At 36.2% G+C, this 23,017-nt stretch overlaps 1 protein-coding gene across 3 annotated transcripts in view; it reads left to right on the top strand.

Annotated features, from left to right (window-relative positions):
- The window catches only part of SLC10A7 (solute carrier family 10 member 7), a 292,638-nt gene that overhangs the window by 95,688 nt on the left and 173,933 nt on the right, over positions 1–23,017 (top strand). For 2 of the 3 annotated variants that reach the window (XM_020901268.2, XM_070474788.1), the window contains exon 5: positions 1,157–1,195. The exons of the other annotated variant lie outside the window; for it this stretch is intronic. In XM_020901268.2, the coding sequence (XP_020756927.1) occupies positions 1,157–1,195 (39 nt within the window). The remainder of the gene's footprint in view (positions 1–1,156; positions 1,196–23,017) is intronic. 3 annotated transcript variants of the gene reach the window in all.

Consider the following 23,017-nt stretch of genomic DNA (forward strand, 5'->3'; position numbering starts at 1 on the left):
CTAATGAAATTATCAAAGCTTTGAATTAATTATGAGCTTGAATAGGAGCGTTAAGCTCTCTGGAGCCAAGGATCTCATTACCCATGCACTCTCATTGCATTCTCTTATGGAGCAGAAGGCATTTTCAGCTACATCTCTTAGCTTGGCTTTGGACCTTATTCAAACTTGGCTAAACTGACATCCTCTTCTTACTACAATGTGGCTGCTAATGTCCGTGATGATTAATTTAATTCTGCTCTGGATCTACAGGAGATGTCAGTGGGCTTTCTCTACCCCCTCCTTCTGCCTATTATTATTTTTTCTTTCTCTCCTTTTCTCCCCCATCAAATTGGATATTATATGAGTTTTTTTCTTTTTGGAGTCACGTGAGAAGCTTTCCGAATTCAGGTATAGCTTCATGGAATATAGTGATTTATTTAAAGCTAAGAACTTTAGTGTATCTACTATGTATTCCCGGGATATGTAGGTAAGCAGAAAGTCAAATATTTCTTCTTCAAATTTTGAACACCAAATGGAAGTTTTTCTTGCTTGTTTCTACTTTAGAATTAATGGTGTAGCAATAACTTCCATGGGCTTAACAACTGCTCACATTTCTAATGTGTGTTGTATGAGAACTGCAGATCTCACTTTGTGAGTGTAGCTCATAGGACTTATGCTTTCTGATGAAGAGTAGTTCATGTTTGTTTGCTTTACAATTCTGGTATTCCTTTTCCCAATAATTTGAATTTTCTTTCTTTCTTTTCTTTCTTCCTTCCTTTCTTTGCTTTTGCTTCTTTTTTTTTCTTTCTTTCTTTTTTTGGGTGAACAAATCAACCTGTGACTGTTTTAAGTCTAAAGTAGCAAAATCAATAACAGTAAGGCTTTGATTTGCTATTGGTGATGGTTCTTTAGTACTGTCATATAGGTTCAAAGCATCTCATGGCAAGCCTTTTTTGCTTGCTTTTGAGACCCATTATTTATGAATTCCTAAGCTGTAGTTCATCCATCTCAGTAAATGACAAGACATTGGCAATTATTGTAAGCAGTGACTAACTTTGCTTTGCAGAGTCAGTGTTTTAAGGTTTTGAATATTGAGGGGGTGGGAGAATGATAGTTTTTGCTTTTCCTTTTCCTATTTACTTTCAGTGAGTTTTTCCCCCATTTATTTTCTCTATAGGCAGCTGCAATATTTAATTCAGCCTTTGGAAGTTTTTTGGTAAGTAAACATGATTTAATTTGTCTTTTATAACTTTTATTGTGATGTTTATATGAAAGATTTAGTGAAAATTGGACTTTTTTTTTATTATTTGGTTAAATATAAAAGTTCTTGAATCCTGTCATGTATCATTCTCCACTGTAAAGAAAATTAGTTAATAAGTAAAAGAAATGTTCTCTTACAATATAATTTGGAGTCTTGGGTTTAATATTCCATTTAATGGATTCAAGGAATCAATTAGAACACTATGTGTCTCCTTATAGAGGTTTTGTCAATATATTGATCATTTAATGAGGTCTTTTAGATTATTATTATTTTGTATCAGTGGAACTGAGGATTTTGAAAAGGAAGCATGATCCAGCTGGTCAGAAAGGGAATGCTAATTTACTTGTGGACATGTCATTTATTTTGTACATTTCACTGTCAAAGAAGCTACTGTCTTAGATACTTCTGAGAAATCTATGTGAAAATTTGAAATGAGGAAATAACTAGTGAATAATTTGCAAGAAAATACAGTATTTTTGACATGTGAACTATACATTGTATATAAAAAGATTAAAATAGTTCATTTTTCATAAGTAGAAATATTGTAATTATAAGGACAACTCTGTTGTAGCATTTTAAAATCATTATCTCTGAAGCAGATGATATAACAAAGATTTTGTTTGTGTAATGGAAGGCTGAGAAAGAAACTGAGTTTTCTGTCAGTTGAGGGTTTTATTTATAACCTCCCTAAAACTTTGCTCAAAATTCATGAAAACAAATTAGAATATTGTATTTTTAGATATATAGCTCATTAATAGGTATGTGGTACAGTGATTTACAAAGAATTGAGCGTGAAATCAGTGAGGTATATAAGCTAGTTCATGAGTCTAAGCAAAATATCAATTACCTCTGTTTAAAATGTTCTTTATGTCACTTGTTATTTTATGTTTTTAAATGTAGTTGAAGCTTTAAAACATATTGTTACATGGTGTTAATTCTGCACAGTGCTGTATAACTTGTAATGTCCCAATGTTACAGAGCTTTTAGTGATGGACCTGTGAAATAGATGCTTAGATTCTATCTTATTATTAAAGAAATAGTAATGTTATTCTCCATGGTGTATTCTTATTATTGGGTTTTAGAAGAGAGATAATAGAGTCTACTTAATGAAAATGATCTTTGGAGCCTCTTATTTTAGACTCAGTAATATTTTGTGGTCATTATTTCATGTATCCAAGTATTATTTTCTAAATGTTGTCACAATTGATAATATACTGTCTGTAAGATATGTCCTTGTTGGAAGCCAGATTTTTTTTTAATATGGTTGGATTCATATATATCCACTATCAAAACATGGTTTCTTATGCTGGATCTCTTACTCTTTCAAATGCCTAGTGTAAGTGAGAAAATAACTTTGAGGCAATTGTCTGAGTAACTAAAGCAAAATGAAGTCCCTCAGTTGGAGGACAAGCTCACTAAGTACAGTCTGAGCTGTGCATTGACTGTATGAACAATAAATGTATCATGATATTTGTTCCACCAGGTCAAATTCTTTCATAAAATCCAGTGAAGTCAAACTTGTTCTAGGGATTCTTTTGGATTCCTGTTATGCTCTTTCATTTTTAAAAAGTCATGCATTCTCACCCCTTAGTCTTTTGCTCTTTTTCGTCTCTTCACCTTTTTACATTGATGAGTCAATCAGAAGTATTCATTGATCTCTTACACACAGAGGTAGTTTTCTGATAAATGTAGAGTTGCAAAAAAATATGACATTATCCCACTCTTCTATGGCAGTAACACAGAAGAAGTAATACAAAAAGCTAAGAAATCAAACAAAAGATGTTACTAGATGATACGTGATCATCAGATATGAACTCTGGGTTGAAAGGTTGGACAGAAACAGTTTTGCTGTTGGACCTTGAAATGTGATAGGACTTAGCTAGTAAAGAAGAAAGGAGAGGAAAAGGTGTGAGCAGTGGCAGAGAGGCAGAAGTGATTCCATTTTTTTCCTCCCAGTCCTTTCTCCTTTCCAAAGCTGAAACTTACCAGAAAGGTTGAGAATAAGAGTTAGGATTGGAGATGTTTTGTTCCAGCATCATCAGAGAAATCATTCTGTTTCCACTTGTTCTTCTCTGGTGGCTCAGATGGTAAAGCATCTGCCTACGATGTGGGAGACCCGGGTTCGATCCCTGGGTCGGGAAGATCCCCTGGAGAAGGAAACGGCAATCCACTCCAGAATTCTTGCCTGGAAAATCCCATGGATGGAGGAGCCTGGTAGGCTGCAGTCCACGGGGTCACAAAGAGTCGGACACGACAGTGACTTCACTTTGACTTTTCAGTTACAACAAACCTTATGAACTATATGCAAGTCTGAACTAAATCAGTTAGAACTTCAATCAGTTAGTTAGATTCAGCTTATTTACCTGATAAAAAGATGATAGTGACTTGGACAAGATAAAAGTTTGTTTCTCTATTATGTAAAATTTGGAAAGAGGCTGTCCAAGTGTGGTATGGGAGCTTCATGGTCAGAAAGAGCTTTCTCCTCCAGGATACACAGCCTCATGGTCCAAGATAGCTGCTGGGGCTCCAGCCTGAATAGCAAGGGCCTTACCTTGGGAAAGCACGAAAGAGCTCTCCCCAAACCTAAGTCTGCTTTCTTTAAACAGCATTCCTAGAATTCCAACACCATACTTGTAGTAATATCTTATTGTAGAACTTAGCCTTATGGTCATACCTAGCTACTGGAGAGGTTGGGACATGTGGCAATTTGCTAAGGGCTATAAATTGGATTTCTTTAACTCAGAAGAAAGAATGTACAAGAGACAGCTAGTCATTTCTGCAAAAGAGCAGTGTACAACACTTCTCAAGTGTTTCAATTAAGAGATTAAGCTCCATTGAATAACATGAGATGGCTTCAGGGAGAAGCTGGTGCTTGAGTTAGGCTTGGAAAAAGGATTTATTTCAGAGGAAGAAAATTCCAAACTATGGCCTTCATGTTTTATTTTGTTACTCCTAAAGGGTGGTATTTGTTAGGGTGTTTTTTAGAATATTTTCTTACATATGAAAAACATCCATCTCTCCTTAAAATTTAGGATTATGGATAGTAGCATGGATTCTTGAGTCAGACGGTCTGGATTTTAAATCCTTTCTTGACTGAATACTATTCTAACCACAAAACCTTCCCTATGTATAAAATGAGGTAATGGTAAACTATATAGTTGAGGTAAGGATTAAATGGGATAATCTATATAAAATGCTTGAATGATGTAGTAGAAATAACTGGTCTAGGTTTTGTCCAAGTTCTAGCGTGGATTGTTGGTACATGACCATGGACATTCATAAAATGAAGAAACAGGTTATCCGTGACCAAGTCCTATAATTCTGAAATACTGATTCAGTGATTATTCTCTGGTTTTGAGTGACTATTTCTTTTGTATTTGCAACATAGAGTCTGAGAAGGCTGTTTCAGATTACATTAAAACTTTGAATGAAAGGCTTTTATGAGATGAATTCTTGAAGAAAGAACTCTTTGGGCATCCTTGTTGATTATTGTGTGTACATGCTTAGAAGCTCGTCATGTCTGACTCTTTGCTACCGTTTAGACTGTAGCCCACGAGGCTTCTCTGTCCATGGGATTTTCCAGGCAAGAATACTGGAGAGGGCAGCCATTCCCTTCTCGAGGGCGTTTTCCCGACCCAGGGATTGAACTGGCATCTCCCGTGTCTCCTGCATTGCAGGCAGATTCTTTACCTACTGAGCCATCAGGGAAGCCCTTCAGACATCTAGATATACCAAATAAACTACTGTACATGTTTATTATAGCTAGTCTAATAATGTCCCAGGTCTAATTAAAACACTGTTTTTAAAGAACTAATTGTTACAGAAAACTTTGTTTTTAAAATGTAGCTAGGCTGGTAATAACTAATGATAGATGAATTCAATTTACATAAATTTCAGACCAAGAGAATATTTTAAAATTGTGCCACAGAGGATTGCTTTAAGTTGAGAAGTTAATGTTATTATCTACTCCCCTCGTTTAAATTGTTTGGTTTACAATAATTGTGGAGCATAATAAGTGTACTGAGATTTCCCTCTTGATGAGACTTTAATAAAATTTGATAGTTAACCACCCTGAATAATGAAAATGTTATGAAATTTCATATGTATATATGTAAATATATTTCTTTGTCAAGCCATGTATTTCAAGTCCAACCATTTCATATATTACTTCCTCATCAAAAGAAAGATGAAAAAAAATAGATTTAGATATTGGCAACTTTTTGAAAAATTCCAGTTAAAGAATCATTTCTTTAAAAGAGTCAGCTGTGTGGAAACAAAAAGATCACATGATTTGTTAAACCGTTAGCATTTTTGGTTTGGAGGCTACTTTTAGTGTTTCCATGTCTTCAAGAATTAGAAGTTTAAAAGGAAAGTTTAAAAGGAAAAAGTAGACGTCTTTCTTTTTAGATCCCTCAGTCTATTTTATTATTTTTGGTTTGGAGGCTACTTTTGGTGTTTCCATGTCTTCAAGAATTAGAAGTTAAAGTTTAAAAGGAAAAAGCAGAAGTCCTTCTTTTTAGATCCCTCAGTCTATTTTATTATTTCTGGTAGCTCCTGATCTTAAAGGGAAACCCTGCTGCTGCTGCAGCTGCTGCCGGGTCACTTCAGTCGTGTCCGACCCTGTGACCCCATAGACGGCAGCCCACCAGGCTCCTCCGTCCCTGGGATTCTCCAGGCAAGAACACTGGACTGGGTTGCCATTTCCTTCTCCAATGCATGCATCATGCTAAGTTGCTTCAGTCGTGTCCGACCCCGCGACCCCATAGACGGCAGCCCACCAGGCTCCCCCATCCCTGGGATTCTCCAGGCAAGAGCACTGGAGTGGGTTGCCATTTCCTTCTCCAATGCATGCATCATGCTAAGTCGCTTCAGTCGTGTCCGACTCTGCGACCCCATAGACGGCAGCCCACCAGGCTCCTCCGTCCCTGGGATTCTCCAGGCAAGAACACTGGAGTGGGTTGCCATTTCCTTCTCCAGTGCATGCATCATGCTAAGTCGCTTCAGTCGTGTCCGACTCTGCAACCCCATAGACGGCAGCCTACCAGGCTCCTCTGTCCATGGGATTCTCTAGGCAAGAATACTGGAGTGGGTTGCCATTTCCTTCTCCAAAGGGAAACCCTAGTGAGTAACAAAGTCAATATGCCAAACTGAGTTTCTAACAAGTATGTTATACAACATTATAGCAATTCATGGCAACATGAACTTAAGGAGTTCTGAAATGGCAGCAAAGAGTCCTAAGCAAAATTAAGTCACATTTGTGAATTGATAACACCTAGTCTAATAGAGATATTTAAGAATCACTATGTACTTTCTAAATCTCATATAAAATATCAGGAAATAGGTTTCTTTTACATAATTCTCCTTTGAAATAGCCGTTGCTGTAACCAGCAGAAGTTATTGTAAGACGAATAATTGTATTTCTTTTTATGCTAGACCACAGGTTAAAAGAAACTACGTACCTTGAGCTGAAGAACTAACCAGCACATATTCTTCCCTTAGTCAACTGTTCTGTCTTCCCTCTTTGCTTTGGTTAATTGGCTTTGACTGCCCATCCTTGTAGAAAACTTTAAGAATTAACTGATACTATTATTATAGTTGCCTAAAGAAGAAAAGTCTCAAACGTAAACGCTGTGTTTTAATAACATGAGATACATGTTTATCCCCTTTATTTTTCCTTTCTTGTACAAAAATGTGCTCAGCCACACACCAAATAATTAGAGAGGAAGCACATTAACTTTGTTACTCATTGATTGTTGTGCAACACTGCTTTTTAAAAATCAGATCAAGAACCTCAAATATTAATGAAGAAGGTTAAGAGTGGTACCATACAAGACTTAATTGTTAACTTGGTTTTCCTTTCACCTAAATCTAGAATGTCGATTTTTAACTTAGTTTATGTTTATGGAATACTCATTTTGTGCAATACTGAAAACTATGGCTGATTTTTTTCCTTAATTTTTTTATAAAATCTTAAGCAACCCGAGTCATTCAGTTTAGATCTTAGTTTCTCCAAAAAATTCATGACTTGTTTATAATGCATGATACTGAATAATGCAAGCAACTGAAATTTTGAGCAATATTCAGTACTACCTTAGTTCAGTTCAGTCACTCAATCATGTCCAACTCTTTGTGACCCCATGGACTGCAGCGTGCCGGGCATCCCAGTCCATCACCAACTCCTAGAGCTTGCTCAAACTCAGGTCCATCAAGTTGGTGATGCCATCCAACCATCTCATCCTCTGTTGGCCCCTTCTCTTCCTGCTTTCAGTCTTTCCCAGCATCAGGGTCTTTTCCAATGAATCAGTTCTTCCCATCAGGTGGCCAAAGTATTGGAGCTTCAGCCTCAGCATCAGACCTTCCAATGTGTGTTCGGGACTGATTTCCTTTAGGATTGACTGGTTTGGTCTCCTTGCAGTCCAAGGGACTCTCAAGAGTCTTCTCCAACGCCACAGTTCAAAAGCATCAGTACTTAAGTGCTCAGCTTTCTTTATGGTCCAACTCTCACATCCATACCTGACTACTGGATGTAAGTACTACTTTAGAGGATGCTATTTCAAGTTTATCATTTTATTCCTAAGGACTTGATAAAACCCATCCTGGGCTTTAAATAACTTTAAACAACCCATCCTGGGTTTTAAATAACTTTAAACAACCCATCCTGGGCTTTAAATAACTTATGAACTGTATTTAGACAATAGGAAGCTGGTTTCTACCTTTATAAAACAAAATTCATCATCATGTTATATGTTTCATTTGTTTACCTCCTTGAGTAAATGGACACGATGAAGCTGGATTGCTGAGACCAGACTACTTTCTCTTTAAAAAGTACCATTGATTCAATTAGCAGTATGGCACAAAATAGGAAAATAACGTATAAAATTAACCCATATATACTCAGAGTCAATTAGATTCAAGGCACTTTTCTAGATACTGGAGCAAATAAATAAAACATAAATATGTGAAAAGTAAGTAACAAACATTAAGACAAGAAGGAAGACATGAATTGCTTTCAAGACAATATTTCCAAGTTTCAGGCACCCTTATGACTTCACATGTCAACATATTATTTGTATTATCAATTAAATAAAACTGACTTTTAAAATTTAAATTTATTTTAAAGCCCAAATCTACATCACTCAGCAAATAAAAGCTAATCTTGTTGTGAGCAGAAGGTAGCTGAAATTAAATGGAATGGAAAACAGCTATTAGAAATTTGTATTCTACTGTCTACACAAGACTATGAGTCCAATGAATGGCCTGTTCTGCTTCTGATAAGAAGTAAAATTAGCATCAGTACCAAACCAAGAACTATCTCTTCCTGCAATATGAAGGATTGAAAAAGATTTTTTATAAAGGAAGTTTTATCACTAATTCTCTGTGAGTTCTTTAAGTCATCTTGCTTTGACTTCCACTTTGGGCAACACTTTTCTAAGACCGTGGAAGCACTGCTCTCTAGGGTCATTTCTCAATCATTTCAGCAAAGAGGTGACTTAAAACCATTTGGGGAGGTCAGATGAGGAAATGAGCAGAATCAGGGACTCTGGCAACATGACCATGTTCACGTTTCTCTCATTATAGTATTTTCTACCTGACACTTGTCTAGAAAAGCAGTATGCCTGTGTGCCAAGCGTATCTGTAGAGGTAAAAGTATGCTATATTGCTTGAGTAAGGAAAACCCTGTGATAGCTCTCTTTGCATTCATTTCTCAAACAAACTTTTATCTGAAGTAACAGTCATTGTAAATAAAAAATGGTCTTTGTTACTTCATAAAAATGTATAGAATCCTTACCTACTCCATTATAGCAGTATAATGCTCTATGCAGTCTGACAGGACTTGTGTAGCAAGTAAATGCATTAGTCGCAGTGACCATTTTTCTTGCAAATTTGTGACACAGATTTAATTATAGGAATGACCAGCAACTTACAAATCTAATTTTGGTGGAGGCTGAGGCAACTTTTTTTTTTTTTTTAATAATGATGGATTTTTTTTAAAAGAATGATTTCATTACTATTTAAAGAAATCTACTGGTGTAGAACTAGCCAATTGACTGAAGTTATTTTATTACCCTTTAACAAATGCCATGTACTTTCATTTTTATTTTTATTAATTATTAAAATGTCATCATTTCCAAACTGGAAAAGTATTTGCTGCTATATAGATTTAGGTAAAAGTAAATAAATATAAATTGGGGGAATATTTGTAAAGGGCCCTTAAGAAACAGGATCTTAATAGTTGGTTAAAAGCAGGACTATCCTTGATTTAAATTCAGCCTAACTACAGAACTGTTTAGTCTATAGCCATTAGTAAGAGATACCCACTACCTATTAATACTAAATGATGATAATGTGGTGGATAGTTCTCATTTCTTTGCTTTTGTTTCTCCAAGCTAAAAATTTACCATGATTAACTTAGTTATACGTTATTAAGCTAATATTTGGGGAATCTGTGGATGATAGTGCGGTGAGTCAAACAGTTAAGTTTCCTGTCTTCATCAGCATTACAGATTCTTAAGGTGAGAATATCAAGTCCCAAGACAGGGCAAGGGGATGAGGTAATAATTTTCCATTCTTCATATACCTCTTTGACTCAGATCTCACTGCCTTGCCACAACAAATCTGCACATGGACAAAGAAGCAAAGATGCATAAACTGTTTAAACTTGTGGATTCTACCAACCAAAAAAAATCTTCTCTTTAACTACTGGTCTTTAGGATGACAGCAAAGTTACATATCTAAGCTCCATTGTGGACTCAGGTTTCCAAGTAAGCATTTAGCACTTTTAGAAATCAATGTGTTGTTAGAAATGGTAGAATGTCATTTGGAATTAAGAAATCAAGCTTTTTTAAAAGCTCAATTCACTGCATGTCATTGTGTGACCTTATTTATTAGTGCAAATTAATAAATGGTGGACTTCCTACTGTGTGCTAGGCTCTGGACTAGGTTTTAGAACTAACTAAATTAATCTAACTAAGTCCACTGTCTTGGCATCAAGAAGTGTAAAATTCCTGGATTTAAATGGCATCGTAGTGTATTTCTCAAGGCAACCTGATTTTTAATCACCCCTAAATGATAATTTGGCCCCACGGAGTTTAAAGACCACTTATTTTAACTATAAAACTTCAAATAGAAGATTAGCACTTCCAAATACTAAAAAAAAGCTCTTTTTTTTTTTATTGCAACTCTAAAGAACACTGGATTTTGTTTGGTTATCTACCAATGTAGGTGTTTTTTAAAAGTAGCATATGAGATTCTAGATTCAGTTTGTAAATGTATCAGAAGCTGCCTTAGAAAAGTACCTTACAATATACAACTTATTCTGTGGGAACATTGTGTTAAAAACTAACTTCTTAAAAACTATTATAATTGTAGTTTAGTTAGCCCTCAATATCCTCACCTTCCACATCCAAAAATTCAACCAAATTAGATAAAAAATATTCAGGGAAAAAAAAGATTCCAGGAAGTTCCAAAAAGGAAAACAAATTTGCTGTATCAGCAACTATTTACATAACATTTACATTGTAACAAGGATTTTATGTAATCTAGAGATGCATTGGGCTTCCCTCATAGCTCAGTTGGTAAATAATCTGCCTGCAATGCAGGAGACCTGGGTTGGATTCTTGGGTCGGGAAGATCCCCTGGAGAAGGAAACGGCAACCCACTCCAGCATTCTTGCCTGGAGAATCCAACGGACAGAGGAGCCTGGCAGGCTACAGTCCATGGGGTCGCAAGAGTCAGACACACCTTAGCAAGTAGAGAGAGAGAGACAGAGATGAATTAAAGTATATGGGAGGATATACATAGTTACATGCAAGTACAACATCATTTTATAGAAGGGGACTCAAGTGTCTGTGGATTATGGCATCCATGGGGTTTCTGGAACCAGCTCCCTGCAGATACTGAGGGATGACTGCATGTGTTTAATATATGAAGTCATTTTCCAAGTGATTATGCCACTTTACATTTCTACTGGAATGCTTGAGGAATCTAGTTGCTTTATTTGCTGGCCGGTCCTTGGTACTGGCAGCACTTTTATACCAACCATTCTCGTAGATGCACGGGCCTGTCTGGTGGCTCCAGTGGGAAAGCACCTGCCTGCAGTGCAGGAGACCCGGCTTCCATCCCTGGGTCGGGAAGATCCCCTGGAGAAGGGAATGGCTACCCTCTCCAGTGTTCTTGCCTGGAAAAGTCCATGGACAGAGCCTGGTTGGTACAGTCCACGTGGTCACAGAGAATTGGACATGACTGAGTGACTAACACTTTAACTTTTTATAGGTGTTTAGCTGAGCGACTTTACTTTCACGTTTCACTTGCATGCATTGGAGAAGGAAATGGCAACGCACTTCAGTGCTCTTGCCTGGAGAATCCCAGGGACGGGGGAGCCTGGTGGGCTGCCGTCTGTGGGGTCGCACAGAGTCAGACACGACTGAAGCGACTTAGCAGCAGGAGAAGCAGCAGTGGCAAATGATGTTGGATAACTTTTTATGTGCTTGTTCGCCATCTGTGGGGCTTCCCAGGCAGCGCTAGTGATAAAGAACCCACGTGCCAGTGCAGGAGACATAAGAGAGGCGGGTTCACTCCCTGGGTCGGGAAGATCCCCTGGAGGAGGGCATGGCAACCCACTCCGGTGTTCTTGCCTGGAGAATCCCATGGACAGAGGAGCCTGGCGGGCTACAGTCCCTAGGGTCGAACAGAGTTGGACGCGACTGAAGCGACTTAGCATGCACACATTACCATCTGTGTATCTTCTTGAGAGTGTCTGTTCAAATCTCCTGTCCATTTTTCATGGGGTTGTTTTCTTAAAATTGCATTGTGAATTTTTAAATATGTTTTTAACTTTAGTCATTAATCAGATAGATATTTTGCAAGTGTTTTCAGCCTACGTCTTGTTTCATTTTCTTAACTGTCTTTCAAAGAGCAGAAGTTTTAAATTTTAATTAAATCCATTTATTTTTCTTTTAGGGCTCATGGTTTTTGTGTTCTCTAAGAAATTCTTGTTTAGCTCAAAATCACAAAATTCTTTGTCTATGTTTTCTTACAGATGTTGTATAACTTTTGCTTTTTACATTTGAGGTCTACGATTCATTTTGAGCTAATGTTTGTATATGATGCTGTACGTGATTTGGGATCCATTATTTTGTATATGATTGTAGAAGTTTAAAGTTCTGTCTAAATTTATATCTGTCAAATGTGTCCACCTTTCTCTTTATGGATTTTTCCATAGTCTTTATACTTATAAAGCCCTTTCCTAATCACAATGTCAGATAAAATTTCACATTTTTCATATTTATTTTTGGCTATATAGTCAAAATGCATATATATGTTTAAAAGTAAAGCTTGTTGTTTCAGGGTTCAGTAAATACAAATAACAGTTTGAAAGTATTTTACCTGATTAAGATATCATCAGTTAAAGAGGTCAGTTTCTGATGTTACTGTCCCTACCATTGTTTTCTCCCCTCGTAAGTCCATCTTTGTACTGACACTGTCATATCTACATAGTGATATATATGCTTGTCCCTGAAAATAATTAAATCAGTATTCATGACTGTTAAAAATTATTTCTCTGTATTAGGATATTACCCATGACATTAATATAATTACCTAAGATAAAATTATTTTTTTGAGGTATAATTTGGAGATGTACATAGCAGAGTGATTGAAAATTATAGAAACATCCTTTTGATCTCTATCAATTTAATTTGCAAATATTCAGACACATTAACAGCAAAGTGTTTCTACTTGGAGGATTGTTGAGTAAGGTGACTAGCTCTCTTAGAGTTTTAAATAATAGAAGACTTTAAAGAAATAAAATGTATGATTTTAAAAACCTTGATCAGTTTGATTTTAACTTTTCAAATGAACAGGCTGTAGTCATCAGGGAAAAAGATCTCTTCATGATAAGACCATGACTCTTGGAAATTAAAGGCAAAATGTCACAGATCTCCAGACTCATGAGATGAATATTGGTTCATATTTTACGTGTCCACTGATGGTCATACTCTGAGTTTACAGCTTATACATCTTCATTTTCAAGAGTCACATACTAGTTTACTTTTCCTGGGTAGTTTCTTCTGTGATGTCTAGTAAGTAGTGTAGTTAACTTAAAGATGCCCACTGTGGTTATAGTTTTACTCTAACAATGCTTGGTCTAGTGGTCAGTATTTGTGGTTTAGTGTTTTTTACTACTCAGGCAATAATCTTACAAGTGATTATTTTCTAAAGTGTTTCTAGGTTTTCACTTGAAGGCTTGTGTTCTTTTTATCCATTCACTTAGGGATAATGTTTAACATTATTGTGCTTCTGGGTATTCTCAGGAGCCAAGGCGATGCAGCTTAGCTTCTTTCTCACCATCCTCTGTGTCACCGTGAGATACACTGTCCTTACGTACTGCCTTCACATGCCATCCCTATGCCTCAGTGCCTTCCATGGCTCTTAACTGCCCACCACCCAGCCGGCCGTTTCGGAGTTCTCTCTGTGGGACCCCGTGCGCGCTCTCTCTCTGGCATCCTCTTTAATGGTTCCTGTATTAACCATTGATTCACTCTTCTCCTCCCTCTTCTCTAACATCTGGGGCTCCCACCTCTTTGCTTATACTATTCTCATCCTTTCTGTATCTTATCCATCTCTTGAAAGCTATCTGACCCTTCCAGCAAGTTCTCTAACTTTTCTTTTATGGTTATTTAGCTCTTGGGATGTATCTTTTATGGAATTTAGCTCTTGGGACTTTCCATCTATATTGTAACTGATTGATATGGTTACAGTTAAAATTCTGATCTTTTTCCCACCTTTGGCTTTTCCAGTGGTCCTGTTCTTATTATTTTTTCTAAAATACTTCTCTTCTAATGGATACATTTGTTTATTATTTTTATTGTCTGTCTTCCCTTATTCAAATAAAAGCTCCATGAAAGCAGGTACTTTTTTATTTTTGGGGGGTGCTTTGGTTCACTTCTCTGTCTGTAGCACTTGTACCTGGCACATGGTAAGCACTTAAAAAGTATTTGTCAAATGAATGAGTAGAAATCATTCAATGAATGTTCTTTTAACATCTCTTCTTCATGTATCTAAGATTGTAAAATATATATATTATACACATAAATGCTTGCTCATTATTACACTTAAATGTTAAATTAGTTTGACAAAAATTCCAATATCACTTTAATTGCTTATCCACCAAATTGTTCTTACCTATGTTAACATGATTTTAACTTTTAGTCTTAATAAAACATATGCTATAGCCATAGAAATCTGTGTTGTTTTACATTCACAGTATTGGTTCAGAATGTGGATGCAAACTCATTCCCACATCTAAATTTGATATTAGATAATTTGTAAGATTTTCTACTAATAACTCCATGTGAGTAGATTAGGGGAGATTGTCTCGATGTAATAGATTACCAACCCATATGCCATTATCATTCAAATAATTTGTTTTAAATATCAGAAACTCTTCCATGAAAAATTGCTGTTTGATTATTATATATATATTTAAAAGAGCTGGAGATTTATAGATAAGAGAATATAAGTGATTGCCATTATATAGGTTTTAAAAGAATTGTTGTACTATTGGCATTAAGAAAAATTATTTTATCATTAAAGTTTATCCTTTAACAACTTGTGAAAAATATAATTAAATTGACAAGTGAATTAAATTTCTAGACAATGCTGAAAAAATAGTGCAATATCCTAGAGAAGAAGTAAAAATACAAGGAAGTATGAAAAATGGAGGACAATTCAATGCTGTATAAAAATGAGATCAAGTCTGTATCTGAGAGGCAATAGAAGTACTTAGGAAATAGAAATAGCCAAAAAACGAAAAAGAAAGAAAGCCAAGGTGATGATGAGGAAGCAGATAGCTTGAACGTGTAATATGATATCATAGCAAGTGAAAGCTAGTGCAGTTTCTTCTTCAGAAGCATCATGTTACAGCCATCTGCACTTGATTTTGGTAGGTTCATGATTTGGAATATTGCTTTGACGTTGGTTTTATTATCGTGTCAGAGGTTAAAACTTGCTAAGTGAGATATAGGAAATCATGAAGGTGTGCCTGGCTAGAGGAACTTTAGAGAGTGAATTATACCTCTATATAATGGAGAAAAGGAAAGAATTTTAAGATACTAAAGGAAGAGATATATAGTTAATCAGACATGATTTTTTCATGAGAGAGCTGATTCCATTTCCTTATGATAACCTAAAAAATACATTTGTGCCATTTATGTTTGTTATAGTATCCTAATAAGCCATTTAGAATTCCTAATCAATGTCTGCTGAGGTATATGAATTTGGAGCAGGACTGAAAAGAGATTTTCAGTGTTTTTCAATAAATAAAATCAGCAATAGAAAAGATTATTTCTTCCTTACTGTCCCCTACACCCCCCCACCAACATGTAGAATTATATGTTACTTTTTCTGCTCTTCATTAATGTCTAAATACTTCTTTAAACTAAAGAGGAAAAAATGAGTAGAAATGATGAAAAGCATTAGAGAAATGTATGTAAAGGCTTCCTGCTTTTTTTCCCTTTAATTCATAGGTGTTTTCCTTCAAAGATGGTTGGATCCTGATTCTGTATCACTATATGTCTCTATAGAATTTTGGATCCATATTTCATGTAGTTTCAAGTCAAACAGTTGTTGAAGTCAAAAGGTTAAATTTCCAACTCTTAAAAAAATGGAATAAAAACTCCCACTGGGGCAGACAAGTGGTTTTAAGAAAAGACTTAAGTGTTTAACTGTAGAAAGTATTTATATTAGAAGAATACTTCCTCTTGTAACTGAATGCTGGTTTGTGTGTGTGTGTGAAGTTTCAAGGTATATTTGAAAAGTACCATCAAGATCTCTCTAAGGAGCAATGTCAACAATCATCAGTCTTAAAATGAATCTTCCATCATGTTTGCCTCCCCCCCCTAAATTCTATCAACCTGATGCCACAATCACTAAGGGTTTATTAGTGACAAAAATTTTATGAACTAATGAAAATCTCAAGGAGCACAGTGCACATCTGGCTTAGTTTTCCTAGATATTGTTAATTTTTCATTTCTACATGGGAACTATATCTAGTGAGTCACCTAACACATACTTTGATATGTGTTATAAAAATACAAACAAGCTATTAATAGAAGGGCAGGTTTTTCTGCTTAAAGAAGTTGGGTGCCATATAGTTTTTGTGTGTGTGGTTTTTTTTGCCATATATTTTTAAACGAAGTTTTTCTGTCTCTGCTGTGCATCACACCTGATGCTTCAAATATCTGAGATCTCTTTTCTTGGGTTAAGCTTTTTCTTGACATAATGTCACCCCTAAGCAGAGTCATACCTAGTAGTATTACTATTTTTTTTCACTGTCTATTTGAATTATCCATTTTTAAGATACTGAGTTCCTCATTGCCAGAGATCTAGGTGACATATACTTTGTAAAATCAGTATGGTCGTTTTTCAGAAACTGATTTTGTGACTCCAGCTTGCAGGAATGAACTCACATTAATCACACTCAGAGATCAAGCAGATTGCCAATTTATTAATTGAGAGTGAGAAAAATAATTATGAGAAGTGCTTAGACACTTGGGTTGATGCCTTCTTGCCTCATGGTTAAATTCACACAAGAAGACGTGTTAATAAGTTTACTTGGAGGGAATGGAATTAGAGGAAGGAAAGGTAGGTCAGTTTGATTCTATCAGGCGGTTGTAAGTGAATGTGTCTAGCTCCACAATCAGGGTTATGTTGCCCTTGGAAACAGACAGGTCCATCATTTGGATCCAGGAATCCTCTTTCCTAGATGGTGCTTAGGTAGGTGTTCTTTCAGGTACTTTCTCACTGCTTCCATTGCTGACTGGTTTCCCCTTTTATAGATGTACCATACCTTAAAGCGAAATCTTGCTGATGTTGAAGCCAGCCTAATATTTTAAAGTGATTTTTCCTGTCTATTCTGTAAAGGCATTTCCTTTATTTCCAAGTTCAGAGAGGGAAGAAATACAAATATAGGATCCCATTTTGCATCATCTATATAGTTAAACTAACTGAGACGGTAGTCATAAGCTACATGCAGCTGTTTAAAATTTAATTAGTTAAAATTTAAAAAGCATTCAGTTCCTTAGTCATACATTTCAGAGATTCAGTAACCACATGTGACTGCTAGTTGCTGCTATGAACAGTGCAGGCAGGATGTTGAACATTTTTATCATTGCAGAAAGTTCTACTGGACAATGCTAAAGAGACATTTCACTGACAAAATAGTTTGCAATTATCTATTTTAATAATTTTCTGCTTGACATCTTTATGCATCTTCATTTTTGTTTATTTCAGTATAGCCTAACTTACTATTCCAATCTTCTCTAGTGAATTTGAAGTCGATCATATACACATGTTCAGCTGGACAGGGATTTTATTGTTGTGAGTAGTTGGTTAAGTATCCAGCACTTAAGTACTCTGTTTATTAAAGAGTGCTTATGAATTTCCTTGGCTATTCTCCTTCAGCTAATGATAGGACTATTTACTTTGAAATCTTAGAAAAAACTCATGTAGAGTCAAAACATTTTTAAATGTTGTATTATAATTTTGACTGTTTGAAATGGTAGATTTCTTTCTTTTTCAACAGTGTGCTATTTTGATAAATTAAGAAAGCTCATTCAAAAATGCTGACAATGCCAAGAAAATAAAGAGCTGTCCTTTGGAAAATAGCGTAATGTTGTAGCAAGGTGCCTGAAAGTCAATGCATTTTCAAGGCCTGGGTATGATTTTATTTTTAATTTGTGTGCCTTCCTCTGTGTTTAAAGTACCTGTTCTCATGAAAATCTTAAAATTTTTAAAAATTTACTTTCATCCCCTTGCACATTTGAAAGATTATGTTCAATAAGACTGTTCTTTTGTACATAGTAGTTTAACACAGTCAGTGATTTTAAATTTTGGATTTCTTGATGAGTAAAATATATATATATATTTATTGCTATTTAGTCACTGAGCTGTGTCTGACTCTTTGTGACCCCATATATAGTTTCTACCTGTGAATTTTTATGTGCTTGGTAGACTTGTGAAATAACTTCTTGGAGAGTATGTATCAACACTCAAATAAATATTTACTCATTCATATTCTTATATACAATTGTTCCTATCTTTAGAAAAGGTCATCTTTTATTGAGTACTTTCAATGTAGTGGTTTCAGTGTAACTGCTGGGAGAAGTGCCAAGCGGTCTCCAGGCACAGACCCTGCTCTCAGAGAGCTCACGCTGTAGTAATCAAATATATACAAAGTCCACGTGAAAGAATAGCTACAGTATGGACAATTGGGACTATTTCCCAGAAGGAATGGTATGAGAGGAAGTCTTTCAGAACAGACAGAATTTGAGAACATAGTGATGTTCATTCCAGACTAAGGCTAAGAAGATCTTACTATTGCTACTTCTGTGTGCAAAAGTCTTTCTAGTAGGCTTAGTTAACAATGAGTTATGATGTTCGCATCTTGTAGACAAAACCTGGTATACGGCCTGGTCATAGTTGAAGATGAATTTCTGAAAGAAATGTGTATTTGATGTGAGAAATCTACTAATTCATTTATCAGATTTTTTAGTTACGCTTTTAAACATGATTAAGCTATCGTAATATTTTTTAAAGTAAATGTAAAAGATACATATTCATACACAATAGTATCTATATATAGAAAATAAAAATGGTCTCTACATATAGAATATTAATCTTTGCTTCCATTGAAAATAGTTCTTTTAAAAAAGTTAAATAAGTAAAGACCTCATTTACTTTTATCAATATTATTGATGTCTTAGCAGAGCCCTATTAAATTTGCCCTATGGTATGGTCTCTAAATTATGTTCTACAAAATACATGAATTAAACAAAAAAAACCTGATGTTTCATAGAACTTATAAAGTATCACATATGATTGGGAAACAGTTATGCCATATAGGAGAAATTTTTGTTCCTCTTTTTTCATTTACAGAACTATAGTTTTTATATACCTGTTCCTTCCCTAGAGATTTTCTTATATCTCTATTTGCAAGGATAAATTAGATCTTGGTCTATGGTTAGCTTGACTTAGTATTCTAAGCTCTTTCCAAAAGAAAAAAAAAGAGTTTAGTATTCTAAACTCTTTCCAAAAGCTATTTATTAAGGACATATCCATATCTATGAATTCAGCTGAATTACATTCAGTCGGGTGATGAAGAAAAGTATAAGACACAATTTCTTGAATTTAAGAGACTTAATGTAATGGAGGGAATGAGACTAGCAGAAGTAAAATACTAGGAGAAAAACAAGAAAAAATATAGTGAGGTGCTTAAATGTGTGGTGCCATTAATTCAGAAAGGGAGAGCAAGACAGGAGGGGAAGTGATCAGGAAAGGATTCCTGGAGGATGTCCAATGTAAGATCTTGAAAATCGAGAACAACCCAAACAGAGAAGGTCAACCTGAGAGTGGATGTGGCCTGCGAGGGCAGGGACCAGGCCTGGTATGCTGTCTGTTCTCTTCTTTATGGCGATGTAATGGTAGATTCAGGCTTCCCTGGTAGCTCCACTGGTAAAGAGTCTGCTTGCAATGCAGGAGATCCTGGTTCGATTCCTGGGCCAGGAAGATCCCCTGGAGAGGGGATAGGCTACCCACTCCAGTATTCCTGGGCTTCCCTGTTAGCTCAGACAGTAGAGAATTCACCTGCAATGCGGGAGACCTGAGTTCATTCTCTGGGTTGGGAAGATCCCCTGGAGAAGGGAATGGCAGCCCACTCCAGTATCCTTGCCTGGAGAATCCCCATGGACAGAGGAGCCTGTGTAGTCCATGGGGTCGCCAAGAGTCAAACATGACAGAGCGACTAAGCACAGCAATGGCAAATACAGTGCCTTGTACATAGTAGCTGATCAATATGTAATGAATAGGGACGTCCCTGGTGGTCCAGTGGTTAAGACTTCTTGCAATGCAGGGAGTGGGAGTTCAATCCCTGGTGGGAAAGCTAAGATTCCACATGTCACAATATCAAAAAATCAAAACAGAAGAAATACTGTAACAAATTCAACAAAAGACTTTAAAAATGGTCTACACCCAAAAAAAAAAAATCTTAAAAAATATGTAATGAGTAAATAAATGAATGGGCAGTTGTAAGCAAGATAAAGTAAAAAGAGACATTTACTGGACTAAGCTAGTTCTTGTTGGTGACTGGCGGAAATTATGTGAGAGAGGTTCATGAAGAGCCTTGAATGGGAAGCAAAACTTGAACTTGATACCTGGTGAGACATGACTGAGGCAACTTCTAGGAGTGTACCCCACTGGAAATGGTGTCTTAGGAGCAGAGGCTGGCAGCAGTGTGCTTGAAAGACTGAGGTACACCACTCTGAACGTAGACCAAGAGTGATGAATGCCCTGGCTAGAGCCTTTGAATTTTTTTACAGAGAAAGAAGCACAAACACAAAAGAAAAAGGAAAAATTTTCTTAGCCATTTATTAAATTACTTAGACAACTAATATTAATGTAGTGCCTACTATATGAAGGCCCTAACACAGGAGCCTCATCACCAAGCTTTGAACCCAGGATCCTTACTTACAAGCACTGTTAAAAGGACTCAGTAAGACCAAGTCTCTGAGATGCTTAGCAGGGTGTCTACCACATTAGCAAGAATTATAAATGGTAGCTGCTATGATTATTATCTAGCTAATTTTAGATACCCTGACCTTCCTTGTCCCTATGGCCAAAATGCTCTACTATAATCCTGTATTGAGACTTTTTACCTAGTTTCAAATATTTGCCTGAACCTATGGTCCTTTAAAAATATTAACAACATTTTTAAATTAGAGACTCTGAAACTTGTGCAAGGCAGATCAGATAATATTAATGAATGGTGAGGACCCATCTCTCAGCTTCAGCGATTGTTAACTCAGCTCACTGTTTTCCTGGTCTGGTTTTTCATGAAAGAGTTTGGGATATGTTTATGGCAGAAAGACAGGAAATGCAAGAACATAGGCAAGAGACTCAAAGATTTTAGGATTAAAGCTGTGGCGTCATGAAGAAAAACAGGGAATTTAAGCAAGGGAATAATTTTGAGTGAGATGATTAAGTTTGGATTGGTAGCTGTGAGTTACATGGTAGTGTTGGGACATCCAAAGCCTGCTGTCCAGGGCTGGATATGGGTGGAATCTGCTCTCCCTTTGTGAATATATGATGCAGGGATCTTAAACCCATAAAGATTCTTTGGCGTTGATTCCCCTCCCTCTTTTTTTTTTTTTAAAGACTTCTGAGCTCATCCTTTCTGTATCCCAGGCTCCACATCTCTTCTGCCACTCCCTTCCACTCCCATACACTTTTGGTACATTTTTTAAATCTTACTTTTCTATTAATTGTGTTTGTTTGAGTTCATTGGGTTGTAGTTTATTTTTGTCTTAAAATGATCTGGCCCATCTGACAGTACTTTGAGTCAGTGATGATTAGGTAATGAATAAATATTCAAATGGGATGGATAATAGTTTCAATTTTGATTTTATAGTGATTTCAGCTCACTTCTTTCAAAGTGTAAAGCAGTATCACAGCCAAAGTTCCATTCATCAAAGGGAGACATAAAGAGATGCCACTGATTCCTGAAATTAAATAATACAAAATTAATAAATTTAATATATAAATTAGTGTCTTTAATTCTTTTTTTAAGAAGTACTCAGCTTTCAAAATATCTCTTCTTATTTCACTTTGAAAATAGTGTAAACAATTTAGCTCATAGACCAAAACAGAGATCCTATTATTCTTTTTGATGCATAGGTGTCATGACATTAATGCTAATTTGGGTTATGTGTATTCATTGAGGGTAAAATCAGGCTCATTTTAGCACCTGATTTAAGCCTGCAGCAGACTTTCATATTCAAATTAGGAATTGAGAGATGTGTATAGAAAGTGGAGATATATATGTCTAGGACCTACTTCAACTTTATAACAGGCTCATAATTATTAGCAATGGGATCCAGGCTGTTAACACTGGACACTGTTAGAATGTTCTGTGATAATTTATAGGGTTGATTACTCTAGCCTCAAGTGGAACCTTAGGAAGAAGAGCAGCAAATGGTAAATCTTTGCGGTGGTCCCTGGAGTAGCATTTCAGTTTGAGACTCTGAGTTATGTGGGTCTCAACCTCTTTTCCTCCGCTGGCCTTTCCTGTGGCTCGTCGTCGGCATCGTCATCTGTTCAGATCATGCCTGGTCAGAAATCACTGGTCCCCGGGGAGGAGAGAGTGGGGTGAGCCCTGTTATAAGCACGCTCACTGCAAACCTTTCACCTTGCTGTCAAGGTGACAAATGTTTGTCCTTAAGGGAACACCGGAGGTTAAATCACCAGCGTTTCTCTCACTTATCTGCTTTCCCGTATGACCCAAGCTCTTAGCCAAATTTATAGCTGAAAGAATCTCAGAAAATTAGGCTCCTCATAACCTTTATGCACCTTGTTCAGAGATATGTTTTGTGCAGCCTCAAAGTACTGACTACATTATGCACTGGGGGCTGAGTAATTAGAATTTCTTAGAAGTTGTTATATAAGTACATTTTCATTTCAGGGCTTATTCAGAAGGAAATAGAGACACAGACATAGAGAACAAACATGGACTCCAAGGAGGGAAAGGGAAGATAGAATGAATTGGGAGATGGGATTGATATATGTACCCTAATGATACCATGTATGAAATAGATAACTAATGAGAGCCTACTGTCTAGCACAGGACACTCTGCTTAATGTTCTGTGGTGACCTAAATGGGAAGGAAATCCAACAGGGAGGGAATATGTGTATACATACAGCTGATGCAAACCAGTCTATCCTAAAGG

Source organism: Odocoileus virginianus, chromosome 12, assembly GCF_023699985.2.
Source record: "Odocoileus virginianus isolate 20LAN1187 ecotype Illinois chromosome 12, Ovbor_1.2, whole genome shotgun sequence".
NCBI classification, from domain to species: Eukaryota; Metazoa; Chordata; class Mammalia; order Artiodactyla; family Cervidae; genus Odocoileus; species Odocoileus virginianus.